This window comes from Tursiops truncatus, chromosome 14 (genome assembly GCF_011762595.2).
Source record: "Tursiops truncatus isolate mTurTru1 chromosome 14, mTurTru1.mat.Y, whole genome shotgun sequence".
Lineage (NCBI taxonomy): Eukaryota > Metazoa > Chordata > Mammalia > Artiodactyla > Delphinidae > Tursiops > Tursiops truncatus.
In genome coordinates, this window is record NC_047047.1 from 87,894,743 (window position 1) to 87,912,612 (window position 17,870).

Genomic DNA, 17,870 nt, shown 5'->3' on the forward strand with positions numbered 1-17,870 from the left:
ACTAAAGACATTACATGGAACGCAGCACAGAGAGACAGAGAAGTGGGAAAAAAAGACAGTGTGCTGTTCAGTCCCTTCTAGAAGCAGACACCCACCCAGGGGTCCAGGCACATCTGTGAGGGGTGGGAGGAGCGAGAGCAGGCAGAGAAGGCTTGGTGTGAGGTAGGGGTCTGAGGGCTGTGAGGCGAGGGGTGAAGGAAGGAGGGTGGGTAGCACGAGCCTGGGACCCCAGCGCAGCTCTCTGAACACCCCAGACAACAGGGCACCTGAGAAAGGTGCCTGGGAGGGGATCCCGCCCCAGGACTCCTGCTGGAGGGGAGGCAGCAAGCCAGGTGCTGTTGAGGGAAGACCTGAGTGCCCACCTCCATGGACAAGCAGAGAGGCCACAGACAGTGAGGATGCTTCAGGTCCCAGCTCATTCAGGTGGAATTCCCCACAAAGAGAACAGGCACTGTGGGGAGGGGCAGAATTCTCAGAGAAAAGGCTTGAGGATTCCTCATAACTAATGCAGCTTGAGGACTGCTCATAACTAATGCAGACACACCATGACACTAAGACTACGAAGGAAAAAAGGGCTTTGAGACACAGAGTGTCAACAGTCACCTGACCAGAGCGACAAGTCCACTGATGGCCGAGTGCTGGACAGCACCAGTGAGTCAGAGGAAATGATACCTTCGGAATACCAGTGAAAAATAAACCAGAATTCTGGAACGTTTTCAGGACGCGAGTGTGGTAAAATGAGCGACTTTAGTCCTAAATAGACCCTCACCACTGAAACCTCTAGGGATGTCCTTCAGGACGAACAGGGATCCCAGAAGGAATGCCTGCGATCACAGAGGAACAGCACAGAGAAAACCGCAAGATGAGGGAGGAGCTTGTAGAAAAAGCAGGCCTAAGTCTGACTTTTGAAGTTAGAAAACAAGAGAGCACACATCATGTCAACAGCAGGGCATGAGTGGGTTGGAGCCGATGGGTTTCCGTCTCCCGTGGCCTTGAGGGTCTCCTTCCAGGAACCTATTCTCTCCCCTCTCGTCCACAAGGACCTGCTTCTATCGCATCTTCAGCTCTGATGAGCAGTTGCACTGGGTATAAAAGGCAGGACTAACAATGTTTCTTCTTCCATCAGCACCTTGGAAAGCACCATCCCACTGTCTTCTTCCCTCCACAGTCAGTGGTGAGATATCAGAATCAGAAAATGAGCCACACAAATCCACCCTGAAAACATAATTTATTGATGCATTTCTGACAAATGAAAACCAACAGCTTGAGAACTGGCGAGCCTTGTGGGATTTAGAAATCCGGAATTTTCTCCTCATGGGATTATAAACTGTGAGTAAACTTAAGTGCTAACACAGATTCCTAAGGAACACAGTCAGCTTAGCCAGAGATAAGTGAGCCAGCAAGAAGGATCTGGATGGGCTGGTGCTGATTTCCACACACAAAAGCAGACATTCATCATTAAATCCCTTCTTATGAGAATAGCTGCAAAGCCTCTCTGCTGATACAATAGAATATTGAGCAGAGATTCAACGATATTGACGAACGTGTCTAAAAAGTGTGAAAATTATCATTTTTATAGTGAGAAAAATTTAAATGCAGGACAAAAAGTGCATCTAAAGGATGGTTTTAGCTAATAGGATACATAGTGAAAAAAGGCCAGAAGAGGAGTTTGAAATGCTAGCCATACACGTATGTCCAGGTCACACGCTTTCTTAGGCTGTTCAGTGTTTTACACACTTTCCACACTGAGGCAGGAATATTATGCTACCATTCACACAAATGCCAAAATGTGAAACAAATGTATTTAAACCAAAGGAGGTAACAGAAAGAGCCAGAATCCCCCAGGAAGGACTGGAGAGGGGGCTCAACGCAGCCTCGCCCACGTGCTGCCACGCGGGGCCTCGCGACCCTGCTGCGGATGTCCAGCTTCATCCCCCGTCACCTCAGTCCTCCCCTCCTCCCGCCAACCCAAGCACAGCCTGAGGCTTTCACAGCCAACGTGGTGACACCACCGCGCGTCCGCCCCGTGGGGGCTCTCCCGGCTGAGCCACTGTTTCTCATTTTCCTCAGGACTGCGCTTCTTATTCCAGAACCCGCTGTGCAGACTCCTCCCAAACCTGCCCCTCCTCCTTCCCACCTGTGAAAATGGAAATTACAAATCTAAAAGCTTTTTGATTCCACCTGATAAAAGTGAAAAGAACCTATAGGTCACAATGGAATTTGATAAAGCGTAGGAAGGAAATAATTTTAATGCACAAAGCACTTAGAATTTCAAAGATCTGGGCTGCTCCCCACCTACATCAGGAAGAGAACGTACAAGGCACGTCACTCTTAGACGCAGCCAGGGTTTTGTATCTTGTCCTGACAGGAAAGCTTTGCAATTTTCCTTCCACTCTTTCTTAGCTACCAGCTTTTCCCTCTTCATTCTATTAAGTAATCTGCTACTTAATATAACATACCACGTTATATATGCTCATAACAAAGTAACAGTTAAATTACATTATCCAATTCAGAAATTAATTTGTAAATGTGATTAACTCTTATCTAAGCATTGCACTTCCCATTTATATCATTAGGTACTTCTTCCTATTTCATTCTGGCAGTTAGAACAAATATGTTTTATATACAGAGAAAGAGTACGTGAGTGCTCATGTCATTATTCATCTTTTATTATCTTTTGTTATTAGCAATTTCAGACTTCGATTTTAATTTCTTAAATCTTAGAGAAATACAGTGGTTTTAGGTGAATATTATTCCAGAATCCTGAATGTCAATTTAGAACGTTTGACCTTATTAACTATATTAACAACAAAATATAAAATACATACATTTTACTTATATTGCATCTTAAAGTTAAAACATTTTGTAAGCTCAAATTATTTTTTTACATCTCTCCGGATTTTAAATGGACCAATTTCTTTTTAAAATGCCACTGATTTCAATCACAAGAAATTTTAGCTATAAATCCTGGTTCCCACTGTATTTCAAATCCTAAACACCAACTCAGATAAGTGGCTTTAGAGTTTTTCTCTAAAGCGATTACAGGAAATTCACAAAGCTTCAGTCAGCCCAGCTTCACTAAAATGTCACTACTTTGCAGAATTTAAAAATATGCCACATTTTACATCCAAATCTTGCATTATGTATTCACCAGTTATCACTGCAATGAGATGGAGAGTAAAAGTTAAACAACAAAAATACTTTATTTACAAATACATATTTAACATATAATAATAAAGGAAACTCTCCAAAAAATTCCATTCCAAATTTATTAAACTGATCTTATAATTTTAAACTGAAATTTGAAAATGTTTGTTTGAATTTGAATTTTTCAATACGCTGAAACAAAGATACTTAGAAATACAGTTCTGAGTGAAAAGGAAAAATATTTAAAAACTTTAGTCTTCAAGAATTAATTGAGGAGAGTGCCAGAACAGCGACTAACTGCTGAACAATCATTGACAAGAAGACAGTGGAACTCACCAAAAAGGATACCCCACATCCAAGGACAAAGGAGAAGCTGCAAGGAGATGGTAGGAGGGGCGCAATCACGATAAAATCAAGTCCCATGACCCCTAGGTAGGTGACTCACAAACTGAAGAACACGTATACAACAGAGGTCCACCCACTGGAGTGAAGGATCTGAGCCCCACGTCAGGCTTCCCAACCTGGGGGTCTGGCAACAGGAGGAGGAATTGCCAGAGAATCCGACTTTGAAGGCTAGCGGGATTTGACTGCAGGACTTCAACAGGACTGGGGGAAACAGAGACTCCACTCTTGGAGGGTACACACAAAGTAGTGTGCGCATCGGGACCCAGGGGAAGGAGCAGTGACTCCACAGGAGACTGAACCAGACACATCTGCTAGTGTTGGAGGGTCTCCTGCAGAGGTGGGGGGTGGCTACGACTCACCGTGAGGACAAGGACACTGGCAGCAGAAGTTCTGGGAAGTACTCCTTTGTGTGAGCTCTCCCAGAGTCCGCCATTAGCCCCACCAAAGAGCCGGGTAGGCTCCAGTGCTGGGTCGCCTCAGGCCAAACAACCAACAGGGAGGAAACCCAGCCCCAACCATCAGCAGACAAGCAGATTGAAGTTTTACTGAGCTCTGCCCACCAGAGCAACAGCCAGCTCTACCCTCCACCAGTCCCTCCCATCAGGAAGCTTGCACAAACCTCTTAGATAGCCTCATCCACGAGAGGGCAGACAGCAGAAGCAAGAAGAACTACAATCCTGCACCCTGTGGAACAAAAACCACATTCACAGAGAGACAGAAAAGATGAAAAGGCAGAGAGCTATGTACCAGATGAAGGAACAAGATAAAACCCCAGAAAAACAACTAAATGAAGTGGAGATAGGAAACTTTCCATAAAGAAGAATTCAGAATAATGATAGTGAAGATGATCCAGAACCTCGGAAAAAGAATGGAGGCAAAGATGGAGAAGATGCAAGAAATGTTTAACAAAGACCTAGAAGAATTAAAGAACAAACACCTAGAAGAATTAAAGAACAAACAAACAGAGATGAACAATACAATAACTGAAATGAAAAACACACTAGAAGGAATCAATAGCAGAATAACTGAGGCAGAAGAATGGATAAGTGACCTGGAAGACAGAATGGTGGAATTCACTGCAGTGGAACAGAATAAAGGAAAGAGAAAGAAAAGAAATGAAGACAGCCTAAGAGACCTCTGGGACAACATTAAACGCAACAACGTTCTCATTATAGGGGTCCCAGAAGGAGAAGAGAGAAAGGACCCAAGATAATATTTGAAGAGATTATAGTCAAAAACTTCCCTAACATGGGAAAGGAAATAGCCACCCAAGTCCAGGAAGCAGAGAGTCCCAGGCAGGATAAACCCAAGGAGAAACACGCCAAGACACATAATTATCAAATTGACAAAAATTAAAGACAAAGAAAAATTATTAAAAGCAACAAGGGAAAAACGACAAATAACATACAAGGGAAGTCCCATAACATTAACAGCTGATTTCTCAGCAGAAACTCTACAAGCCAGAAGGAGTGGGATGATATATTTAAAGTGATGAAGGGGAATAACTTGTAACTAAGATTACTCTACCTAGCAAGGATCTCATTCAGATTTGATGGAGAAACCAAAAGCTTTACAGACAAGCAAAAGCTAAGAGAATTCAGCACCACCAAACCAGCTCTATAACAAATGCTAAAGGAACTTTCCTAAGTAGGAAACACAAGAGAAGAAAAGGACCTACAAAAACAAACGCAAAACAATTAAGAAAATGGTAATAGGAACAAACATATCGAAAACTACCTTAAATGTGAATGGATTAAATGCTCCAACCAAAAGACACAGTCTCACTAAATGGATACAAAAACAAGACCCATGTATATGCTGTCTCCAAGAGACCCACTTCAGACCTAGGGACACATACTGACTGAAAGTGAGGGGATGGAAAAAGATATTCTATGAAAATGGAAATCAAAAGAAAGCTGGAGTAGCAATACTCATATCAGATAAAATAGACTTTAAAATAAATAATGTGACAAGAGACAAAGAAGGACACTACGTAATGATCAAGGGATCAATCCAAGAAGAGGATATAAGAATTATAAACATATATGCACACAACATAGGAGCACCTCAATACATAAGGTAAATGCTAACAGCTATAAAAGAGGAAATCGACAGTAACACAATAATAGTGGGAGACTTTAACACCTCAGTTACACCAATGGACAGATCATCCAACCAGAAAATTAATAAGGAAACACAAGCTTTAAATGACACAATAGACCAGATAGATTTAATTGATATTTATAGGACATTTCATCTGAAAAGAGCCGATTACACTTTCTTCTCAAGTGCACATGGAACATTCTCCAGGATAGATCATATCTTGGGTCACAAATCTAGCCTTGGTAAATTTAAGAAAACTGAAATCATATCAAGTGTCTTTTCCAAACACAACACTATGAGATTAGAAATCAATTACAGGGAAAAAAACATAAAAAACACAAACACAGGAGGCTAAACAATACATTATTAAATAACCAAGAGATCACTAAAGAAATCAAAGAGGAAATCAAAAAATACCTAGAGACAAGTGACAATGAAAACATGACTATCCAAAACCTATGGGATGCAGCAAAAGCAGTTCTAAGAGGAAAGTTTATAGCAATACAATCCTACCTCAAGAAACAAGAAAAATCTCAAATAAACAATCTAACCTTACACCTAAAGGAACTAGAGAAAGAAGAAAAAACAAAACCCAAAGTTAGTAGAAGAAAAGAAAACATAAAGATCAGAGCAGAAATAAATGAAATAGAAACAAAGAAAACAAGAACAAATATCAGTGAAACTAAAAGCTGGTTCTTTGACAAGATAAACAAAATTGATAAACCTTTAGCCAGACTTACCAAGAAAAAGATGGCGAGGACTCAAATCAATAGAAATAGAAATGAAGAAGGAGAAGCTACAACAGACACTGCAGAAATACAAAGGATCATAAGAGATTACTACAAGCAACTCTATGCCAGTAAAATGGACAACCTGGAAGAAATGGACAAATTCTTAGAAAGGTGTAACTTTCCAAGACTGAACCAATCACAATATGAATGAACCAATATGAACAGACCAATCACAAGTAGTGAAACTGAAACTGTGATTAAAAACAAAAGTCCAGGGCTTCCCTGGTGGTGCAGTGGTTGAGAGTCCGCCTGCTGATGCAGGGGACACAGGTTTGTGCCCCGGTCTGGGAAGATCCCACATGCCACAGAGCGGCTGGGCCCGAGAGCCATGGCCACTGAGCCTGTGCATCCGGAGCCTGCGCTCCACAACAGGAGAGGCCACAACAGTGAGAGGCCCGCGTACAGGAAAAAAAAAAAAAAGTCCAGGACCAGATGTCTTCACAGGTGAATTCTATCAAACATTTAGAGAACAGCTAACACCCATCCTTCTCAAACTCTTCCAAAAAATAGCAGAGGAAGGAACACTCCCAAACTCATTCTATGAGACCACCATCACCCTAATACTAAAACCAGACAGAGATACTACAAAAGAAGAAAATTACAGACCAATATCACTGATGAATATAGATGCAAAAATCCTCAACAAAATACTAGCAAACAGAATCCAACAACACATTAAAAGGATAATACACCATGATCAAGTGGGATTTATCCCAGGGATGCAAGGATTCTTCAATATATGCATATCATTCAGTGTGATAAACCATATTAACAAATTGAAGAATAAAAACCATATGATCATCTCAATAGATGCACAAAAAACTTTTGACAGAATTCAAAACCCATTTATGATAAAAACCCTCCAGAAAGTGGGCATAGAGGTAACCTACCTCAACATAATAAAGGCCATACATGACAAACCCACAGCAAACATCATTCTCAATGGTGAAAAACTGAAACCATTTCCTCTAAGATCAGGAACAAGACAAGGATGTCCACTCTTGCCACTCCTATGCAACATAGTTTTGGAAGAAACTATGTAAATAGTGCTGTCATGTAGTGCTTCTTCTTTGGAAGAAGAAAAAGAAATAAAAGGAATACAAACTGGAAAAGAAGAAGTAAAACTCACTGTTTGCAGATGACATGATACTATACATAGAGAATCCTAAAGATGCCACCAGAAAACTACTAGAGCTAATCAATGAATTTCGTAAAGTGGCAGGATACAAAATTAATGCACAGAAATCTCTTGCATTCCTATGCAGTAACAATGAAAGATCAGAAAGAGAAATTAAGGAAATGATCCCATTCACCATTGCAACAAAAAGAATAAAATACCTAAGAATAAACCTACTTAAGGAGATAAAAGACCTCTACTCAGAAAACTTTAAGACACTGATGAAAGAAATCAAGGATGACACAAACAGATGGAGAGACATACCATGTTCTTGGACTGGAAGAATCAATACTGTGAAAATGACTATACTACCCAAAGCAATCTACAGATTCAATGCAATCCCTATCAAATTACCAATGGCATTTTTTACAAAACTAGAACAAAAACCTTAAAATTTGTATGGAGACACAAAAGACCCCGGATAGCCAAAGTTATCTTGAGGGAAAAAAACAGAGCTGGAGGAATCAGACTCCCTGACTTCAGACTATACTACAAAGCTACAGTAATCAACACAGTATGGTACTGGCCCAAAAAAGAAATACAGATCAGTGGAACAGGATAGAAAGCCCAGAGATAAACCCACACACCTATGGTCAACTAATCTATGACAAGGGAGGCAAGGATATACAATAGAAAAAAGACAGTCTCTTCAATAAGTGGTGCTGGGAAAACTGGACAGCTACATGTAAAAGAATGAAATTAGAACACTCCCTAGCACCATACACAAAAATAAACTCAAAATGGATTAAAGACCTAAATGTAAGGCTGGACACTATAAAACTCTTAGAGGAAAACATAGGAAGAACACTCTTTGACATAAATCACAGCAAGATCTTTTTTGACCCACCTCCTAGAGAAATGAAATAGAAACAAAAATAAACAAATGGGACCTAATGAAACTTAAAAGCTTTTGCACAGCAAAGGAAACTATAAACAAGATGAAAAGACAACCCTCAGAATGGGAGAAAATATTTGCAAGTGAATCAATGGACAAAGGATTAATCTCTAAAATATATAAACAGCTCATGCAGCTCAATATTAAAATAAACAAACAACCCAATCAAAAAATGGGCAGAAGACCTAAATAGACATCTCTCCAAAGGAGACATACAGATGGCCAAAAGGCACATGAAAAGCTGCTCAACATCATTAATTATTAAAAAAATACAAATCAAAACTACAATGAGGTATCACCTCACACTGTTCAGAATGACCATCATCAAAAAATCTACAAACAGTAAATGCTGGAGAGGATGTGGAGAAAAGGGAACCCTCTTGCAGTGTTGGTGGGAATGTGAATTGGTACAGCCACTATGGAGAACAGTATGGAGGTTCCTTAAATAACTAAAAATAGAATTACCATATGACCCAGCAATCCCATTATTGGGCATATACCCAGAGAAAACCATAATTCAAAAAGACACATGCACTCCAATGTTCATTGCAGCACTATTTGTAATAGCCAGGTCATGGAAGCAACCTAAGTGTCCACTGACAGACAAATGGATAAAGAAGATGTGGTACATATATGCAATGGAATATTACTCAGCCATAAAAAGAAACGAAATTGAGTTATTTGTAGAGATGTGGATGGACCTAGAGACTGTCATACTGAGTGAAGTAAGTCAGAAAGAGAAAAACAAATATCGTATATTAACGCATATTTGTGGAATCTAGAAACATGGTACAGATGAACCGGTTTGCAAGGCAGAAATAGAGACACAAATGTAGAGGACAAACATACGAACACCAAGGGGGGAAAGCGGGGGCGGGTGGTGGTGGTCAGATGAACTGGGAGATTGAGATTGGCTTATATACACTGATATGTATAAAATAGATGACTAATAAGAGCAAATGATTTTTCCAAGTGTGCTGTAACACACACACACGCACACACACACGCGCACACATGCACACTCACGCACGTGCACACACTCGCACACACACACACACGCACACACGCACACACGCACACACTGGCTCCTGTTTGTAATCAGTTATATCCCACCTGGATCTTTTGTTATTAAACCCCCCCCAAAAATAATTAATTGATAGTCATTATTCTAGAGATATGAGTATCCTCCCTAGTTTTCTCCTGACCTTACGGGTGAGTCACAGAGAAGTTGGTACCTGGCCACCGTCGCACAGTCACCTGAGAGCATCCAGGCCCCAGACTCTGGGGTCACAGAGCCAGGGTACAACTGGGCAACTGATGATCCAGGGCAGCCTCTCGAGACGCCAAGCTGAGCACTTATGATTAACACACACGATATTCTCTGAAGGTCGTGTCTCTCTCCCTCACAACGGCCATGAATATCTGCGATCACGTTTTCCATGTGTCACGCTTTTCCTGTGCACACAGCCACAGTCGTACCCCCAGCAACAAGCAGCAGTCACCACTCGGGGCAGGGAGGAAGCACCTGTCACCCACCACTCGTGCTCCCCTGCCCCGCCCCAAAGCCTGCGCTTCCAGAATGTACCTCCTCTAGTGGTCATGGGGGCGGGGGGGAGCTGAGGGGTGCTCACTGGCACGCACCTTGTGTCTGGACCCCTCTGCCCTGCTTTGTCCTCTCAGCTCCCTACACAGCTCCTAACAGGTGCTCAGACTTTGCTCTGTTCATGATGTACACGCATAAATGGTGTGCACGCAGGTGCAGGTATGTACACATCTGTAACCACAAAGCACTGTTCCAAATGACATTTAATTTTACCTTCATAAAGTCCTGACCCCTTCAGGAAAAGCCTCAAGCCTGTGGAAAAGGCCAGCCTGGTACCACTTCTCCTGGCTGCCCTCCCCGGCAGGAAGGCAGTGAAGCCTCTGGCGTTTCTAATGCCACAAATGCAGAAGCTGCTACTTGTCTACCTTGTCACACAAGCCATGACAGCCTGGATGTATCACCAGGATGACAGGACTGGCACTGCCTGCGCCGAGACCACACACCTTCCCCAAAGCACCGCTGCCGCCTCATGGGGTCCGAACGTCCCCAGGTTTACAGATGATGAGTAATTTTATACTCCTCGGCGCATAACAAAAGCTTAAGATAATTGTAATGTGAAGAGTCAACTACTGAAGCCATTTGGTAAAGTATAATTATCTGAAGAGAAATCATTAAGGATAATATTCAGCAGGATAGAGACGAGAAGAGAATACAGTATATTTTACCATTAACAGTTATGCTGATTTGTAAAATTGATATCAAAATGCAGCTATTATAGGGCTCCCCTGGTGTCGCAGTGGTTGAGAGTCCGCCTGCCGATGCAGGGGACACGGGTTCATGCCCTGGTCCGGGAAGATCCCACATGCCGCAGAGCGGCTGGGCCCGTGAGCCATGGCCGCTGAGCCTGCGTGTCCGGAGCCTGTGCTCCGCAATGGGAGAGGCCACAACAGTGAGAGGCCCGCATACCAAAAAAAAAAAAAAAAAGCAGCTATTATAAAAATATAAAGGCACAATTTTATTCAAACCCGAAATAGCTAATCAGGGCTTCCCTGATGGTGCAGTGGTTAAGAATCCACCTGCCAATGCAGGGGACACGGGTTCGAGTCCTGGTCCAGGAAGACCCCACATGCTGCGGAGCAACTAAGCCCGTGCACCACAACTACTGAGCCTGCGCTCTAGAGCCCGCGAGCCACAACTACTGAAGCCCGCACGCCTAGAGCCCGTGCTCTGCAACAAGAGAAGCCACCGCAATGAGAAGCCCGCGCTCTGCAACAAGAGAAGCCACCGCAATGAGAAGCCCACGCACCGCAATGAAAAGCAGCCCCCGTTCGCTGCAACTAGAGAAAGCCCGTGCGCAGCAACAAAGACCCAACGCAGCCAAAAATAAATAAATAAATTAATTAATTTACAAAATAGCTAATCATAAATATAAATTCTCAGTACAAGAGCCAGAAACAGAACTTCCTCCCTCTTACAGCATGACATACCATTAATTCAGATAAATACTTATGATTCAACAGTGAGTATCAGCTGTTACGTACCAGGCATGTAATTTATTCACGCAGTCTTGTGTCTCTTTCTGAAAGAAAGGGGAACTTCCCTCCTCACTCACAAGCAGCCTCACTGGCAAAGGGGCAATCATGCCCTTTCCAAAGGCAATCGTTGACTTAGACTGGTCCATATTTACACCTGAGGGTGGGATGAGGCCCATAAAACATACGGGCACCAGATACCCAGACAAAGGTAGGTTCTGAAAGCAGGAGAGAAGGGGCGCGACTGTGACTGGGAATAAGCAGGGCTGATGGAGGCTGGGACAGAGGCCAGGGATGGGGTCAATGTCCAGGGAGAGGCCCTGAGGTGGCCTCAAGGACACGAGCACATCGGACAAAGACCTGAGCTGGGTGGGCAGTGCTGCCGTCGTCTGACACATAAACACAGAGAGAGAACGGGGTTTCAGGGTTAAGATTAGGCGGAGGATCTTGGAAGTGTTAACTGAACAGCCAAGCAGGGCTCACCGAGGCACCGCGTTGGGCATCAGTGGGTTAACCAGAGGGGGGTGAGGCCACCTGGAAACATAAAGCAAGAAAAGAACCTACAGAAGAAGGTCTGTACACCCCACTCTGAAAGGCAGAGCAGAGGACTAGGTCCCCAAAGAGCCGGAGACGGAAGGAGGAAAAGCAGAGGGTCGGGGAGGGAGGTGCGCCAGGTGAGCCGTCAGCAGCTCAAACCACTTAGAGGTGAAGCCAGAAGGGGGCAGCAGGTCTGGGGCCTGGGGACACGGCGGCCTGAGTGTCGCAGGGACAGAGGTGAAGATGGTCAGCTGGGGGCAGGGACCACAAAGGGACAGCTCCAGGGGCAACACACTCGAGGGAAAGAGTCAGGGAGGTGGGATCAGCTCCCCTTCCACCTCTTGTACTCTGACTTAGCAAGGGAAGCTGGTCTCCCTTTAAAGACCCGACGGCCACCACACTTAGTTTCTGAAAGTTGTGTCATGCAAAACGTGTGCGAACATTGTCAAATGCAACATTTATTGTCAATAGAAAGTGTTGTAATTCCTGATAGGAATACCTGGCAGCTATGTCACACTTTATAAATACAGATTATTCTCCTAAACACTAGCTCAATGAACAAAAATGTCCTAATGTAGAATCTCGGTGCATTCATGTGGTTATATTCCTACTGATGCTAATTCATAAAATAGACAATAAAACATACACCTGCTGAGAGCATTCAGTCATTCTAGAAATGGAATTGGATTCTTACAATGATTTGTCATTCAAACTACTTCGATTAAAATATAAATAATTACAGTTACCTCTCTTTTAGTCAACGCTTAAATGCAATTACCACTCACTGCAAAGGGGAGGGGAGTCAGCCTTCAACTAAAATCAGCAGGAGAAATAAAGTAGTATGAATGCTAATAACACCATGAGATTGACAATACTGAACCTTACCATTTATATGATCGTATTTATAATAGTACAATTCAGCGCCATAAGACAATGAGATTCATCCAGATTTCAAATGAATTTTGGTGCCTATCAAAACTAGAATTGGGGCTTCCCTGGTGGCGCAGTGGTTGAGAGTCCGCCTGCCGATGCAGGGGACACAGGTTCGTGCCCCGGTCCGGGAGGATCCCACATGCCGCGGAGCGGCTGGGCCCGTGAGCCATGGCCGCTGAGCCTGCGCGTCCGGAGCCTGTGCTCCGCAGCGAGAGAGGCCACAGCAGTGAGAGGCCCGCGTACCGCAAAAAAAAAAAAAAAAAACTAGAATTGATGCCAAATGTGAACAGTTCAGAGTCGGGTTTATTCACTCAGAATAATAAGTGTGACTATAAGTAACCTGCAGACAGTGCTGAGTGTAAAGCGCCCAGACACAGCCGCTCTGGAAACTCTCGCAGGAGAAGCAGGTCATCGCCGGCGCCAGGGCTCCACGGCAGGTCAGCGCGGTGCCCACACGTAACTGGCCTTTTCTAACTGTTTCCAACAGGGCCTGCTGAGCGGTCCGCTAAGCAAGCTAAGAGGCACATTCACTTTTCAAAAGTCCTACTTCTTTGCTTAATTAAAACACAGCTAGTTAACAATATTTATGGATGTAAAACCACAGCCTCCGTAGAAACCAGAAACTGTCTCACCAACAATTCTAATTGAGAAATCACCACAGCATAATATTCGCCACACTTTTTTAACATCCTTGAAGATGAAACACAAGAGAGGAAGGAGGTGAGGGCTGCGGGGAGGCCCGGAGGGTGGGCGTCCAGGGCCGGAGACTCTGCTGCTCAGCACAGAATGAGCGGGGACCTCAGTGGCCTGGGGGAAACTGACATCCAGTGTTCGCGGAAAACACGCCCAAAGCTCTCCAAAGTACAATCTGAATGACAACATGCAGCAACCAGCTGATACTAAGGAAAAGCACACGCCAGTCTAAACACAAATACTTTTTTCCATGAAATTCGCATGCACTTTTCCCCTAAAAGCATTTCTTTAACCTGCCTTGGTACACTGCAAAAAATACGGTCGATTCTAATTAGCGGGTTTCTGAGGATGTTGGAATCAGGTCTGAAGTGACTCAGAACCCAGACCACAGGCTCTTCGGGTGAGGGGGAGGCAGGGGACACAGGGTTCCCCGTCCCCGTCCCGCATGCAGCGGCCACCCATCACCCGTGTCCACGTGCCTCAGAGCGAGTGTCTGCTCGGAGAAGGGCAGCGCGGGGGCCTGGGGTACAGAGATAGACCTCATGTGCCTGACGCCACCTGCTTCCTGTGGTGGCAGGCGAGCTGCTCTCATAATTCTGCAGCTGGGGTACCCGTTTGACAAAGAGGGAACCCGGCTGTAAACTCACTGACACGAGCTCCCCTCCCTCCACCCAATGATAAAGCAGCTCAACGTCTCCATCTGCCACTCACTCCCTTGATGGAACTCACATCAGGGCTGCCCTCTTGTCACCCTTCTTAAGTGTGTCTCCTGGGACATCTAGGGACATGGAACTAAATTAAACTTGGATCTTGGAAACCGATCCAAGATAGGAAACCTATCTCCTGGTAAAATCAGGCAATTCCCCATCTTAAAATATGAGAATCTTGCTTATGACATCATAGACATCATCAGAAATTCTACACTTGAAATCAAAGATGAGTCAGCAAGGATGAGAGACACGTGACAAAAGCACAGAACAAACGGACATCCTTCCCCAGAGGTTACCTGTTGCCTTTAGCTCCTGCGATAACTCACATCTCTAACTAGATGACGAAGTGGTGACACTAACAGATGCACACTTTAAATGACCTGATATGCTCTCGCCTTCCAGTCGCCAAGCTCACCGTGAGAACTCACATATGACTGGCTCTCCCAGGCTTCCAGCCCCTGGACTGAAGCAGTGATGTTAATTAAAAACAGAAAATTGCATTCAGCACAAACCAACAGCAGTGGTTGAACAGGAAAGCAGGACACCTTTACACACTGCATTGGCGGTTCTCCACCAGGGGTTTAACCACAGGGACACAGGAGACTCAGGGACACAGGTATATGAACTGGCTCAACTTAGGGAATACAAGTAACAGGGAACGGCCACCTAAAACGAAAGAGAAAAGGAAGTTCCAATCCTGAGCAAGAGACATTCAAATGTGGCCAAATTCTCATGATTCAGACCAGCAGTCATAAAGAACATGGTTCCAGCCATGACTGTGAGCTATGAACCTTCCTGTTTTAAAAGACACATGTGTAGACAGAACAGTTAACAGGGGGCAAGAATCTGAGCCCTGCTGTAGGCTGTAGCACGCAGCATCTGAGCACACCTGATTACTTAGGACACCGGAGGGACCATTCCTGCTACTACGGGATCCATGTTACTATTCCGACACTTGTCCTTTGGTGCTGACAGAACTTCCTGGTTGGAACACAATCATGGCTGGAACCTTGGCTGGAAAATGGCCCTAAACATCTTTGCACTGTGGACCTCTGATGGCCATAAATTTTTCACTTGAATCCTTGGAATCTAGACAACCATGCAGATTTGCTGCTTTTCTTATCAGCAACTATCCATAACATCATTGAGTTTACATAGTTAGTCAATCACTTCAGTTAAGAACTTAGTGCTTCTAATTAGAAAAATGATGACACACAAGAAAGTCGTTTCAAACCCAGTATGAGGCACATAGGATGCATCTTATAATCAAGGTTCTTATTACAAATAAGCACTAATTACAGCCTCAGCAAAAGGGGCATGGAGCCCCTCTCTGAGCCCTCAATTTAGTGTCTTAATGTAGTCAACATTTAGCACCCTGGAGAGTACTTATTTGAGAGCCTGCAGTTGATATATTTTTTAAAAACTTAAATTATTGCCAATAACTCGTCCACTGGGTCAGTTATGCAGTATGATCAATCCACTTGGTTCTTCCACTATAATTACAGTGGTTATAAACAGGACGGCTGCAAGAACACCTCAAGCGGATGGGCAGCTCCTAACCAGAGAGGGCATGGCTGCAACACTCCAGCCAGTGACAGAACTCCCAGCCTCTCTTTTCTTAAGCAGTTTACTTCCAATTACTCCAAGCACATCTTCCCGGTTTAATTTCCACCTGCGGTAGCTGGAAAACTACTCTGTGGCAAAGTACTTTGCACAATCAGCACGGAACTTTACATGAAATTTAATTTCAAGATTTTGTGGAAACACCCCAAAATTGTACAACTTGAAGGAAGATGCAACTGTGTCTACATAAGCTTTTTTTTTTTTTAAGAAAATCATACAGTCATTAGTACTACTGCCCTGGTTTAGAAGCATCCTGACACACAAGAATTTATAAAAGCCTTCAACCCACAGTCTCCGAAACATTTCTCGGTTATCCTGAAAAGGATTGCTAGACACACTCCGGTTTTCACTGTCGCTCCCGGGCTTAGGGAGTCTGTGAGGACAAACCCGAAGGGAGGCGGTTCAATCAGTCGGGGAGCCTCGGCTGCGGTTCCTAAACTGTTTCCAGAACACTCGGTTATGCTGGGGGTGGCGACGCGAAGGCTTCCAAGAACTTTTCGTTTTTGACTGAGCCACATTTCTGTTTTCCCCCAACAGTTAAGTTATTTAAAAGTAAGAGGGTGGAGGGGAGTCGTCTGGGGCAGGGATAAGAAGCGATGTCACACAGACACGCACGCACGAATCGGTATCACGAAGTGGGCGTCCAGAGCTGAGCTGTCCCCTAAGTAGCGGGGCGCTCGGCCGGGGGGGACCCCAGCACCGGGCAGAGGCCCCCCAAGACGGAGCTGAGCTCAGGAGGCCGTCCGCCGCGGCCCCTGAGGCCAGGAGCCGCTCGCAGGGAGACATGAGGGGCGAACCCCGAACCCCCAACACTGGAGAACCTGGTTCCCACGGGCCACGGAGCCGCTGCACCTTCACGACAGGGAAAGGCAGACCCTACAAGTTTCCGTCTGGGATGCTGGGCCGGGAGGACGGAGGGTCAGGGGGTCTGCGCCCGCCCGCCCGCACGAGCCGCCCCGGGAGATGGGGATGGAGACGCAAGAGGGAAGGGGGCGCCGGGTAAGGAAGGGGCGGAGGATGAGGAGGGCGCGCGGAGGAGAGACAGGGGCGCTGGGAAGGGGAGGGCCTGGAGGGAGAAAGGGGTGCAGAGGAGAAGGGGGCGCAGGGAGAGGAGGGGCGCGCGCAGAAAAGACGGCCGGGAGGGCCGGCACTCACCCTCGCGGGCACTAGCAGGAGGCCGGAGCGCCCGCGGGGGGCAGCCGGGGGGAAGGGTCCCTCGGCGCTCATCGCCGCCCACTCGGCGGGACCAGCGCTCCGGGCCGCGCGAGCTCAGCGCCGAGGCCCCGCGCGAGCCTCCTAGGGCCCCGCGGGCGCCACGTCCGCGCCCCTCTGCGCTCCGGCGCCGCTCGGGCTCGGCTCTGGCTCCGCGGGCAGCGGCGGGAAGAGCTGAGCGCCGCCCACCGCCCGTGAGTGCCGCCCACCGCCCTGAGCACCCACCGCCCTGAGCACCGCCCTCCGCCCTGAGCACCGCCCACCGCCCTGAGCACCGCCCACCGCCCTGAGCACCGCCCACCGCCCGTGACCGCCGCCCACCGCCCTGAGCACCGCCCACCGCCCGTGACCACCGCCCACCGCCCTGAGCACCGCCCACGCGACCAGCCGGGAGAAGAGGGGAGCGCGGCTGCCGGGGGGCGGGGACGTGTCCCGGGTTGCGGCGCTGCGGGGGAGAGCAGGAGAGGTGACAGCCTCTGGGGGCTGCCGCTCCACCGGGCCGGGGTCGAGCGCTCCTCCCGCTCGGCGGCCCCTCCCCGCCCCTGCTCCCCGGTGGATCTGACCTGGGG

The 17,870-nt window shown here is 46.0% G+C and overlaps 1 protein-coding gene across 2 annotated transcripts in view; it reads right to left on the reverse strand.

Moving 5' to 3' along the window:
* Window positions 1-17,444, reverse strand: part of SNTG2 (syntrophin gamma 2) — a 201,689-nt gene extending 184,245 nt beyond the window's left edge. For both annotated transcript variants that reach the window (XM_073791630.1, XM_073791631.1), the window contains exon 1: window positions 17,245-17,444. In XM_073791630.1, the coding sequence (XP_073647731.1) occupies window positions 17,245-17,316 (72 nt within the window). In that variant the 5' untranslated portion in view covers window positions 17,317-17,444. The remainder of the gene's footprint in view (window positions 1-17,244) is intronic.
* Window positions 17,445-17,870: the final 426 nt, after the last annotated feature.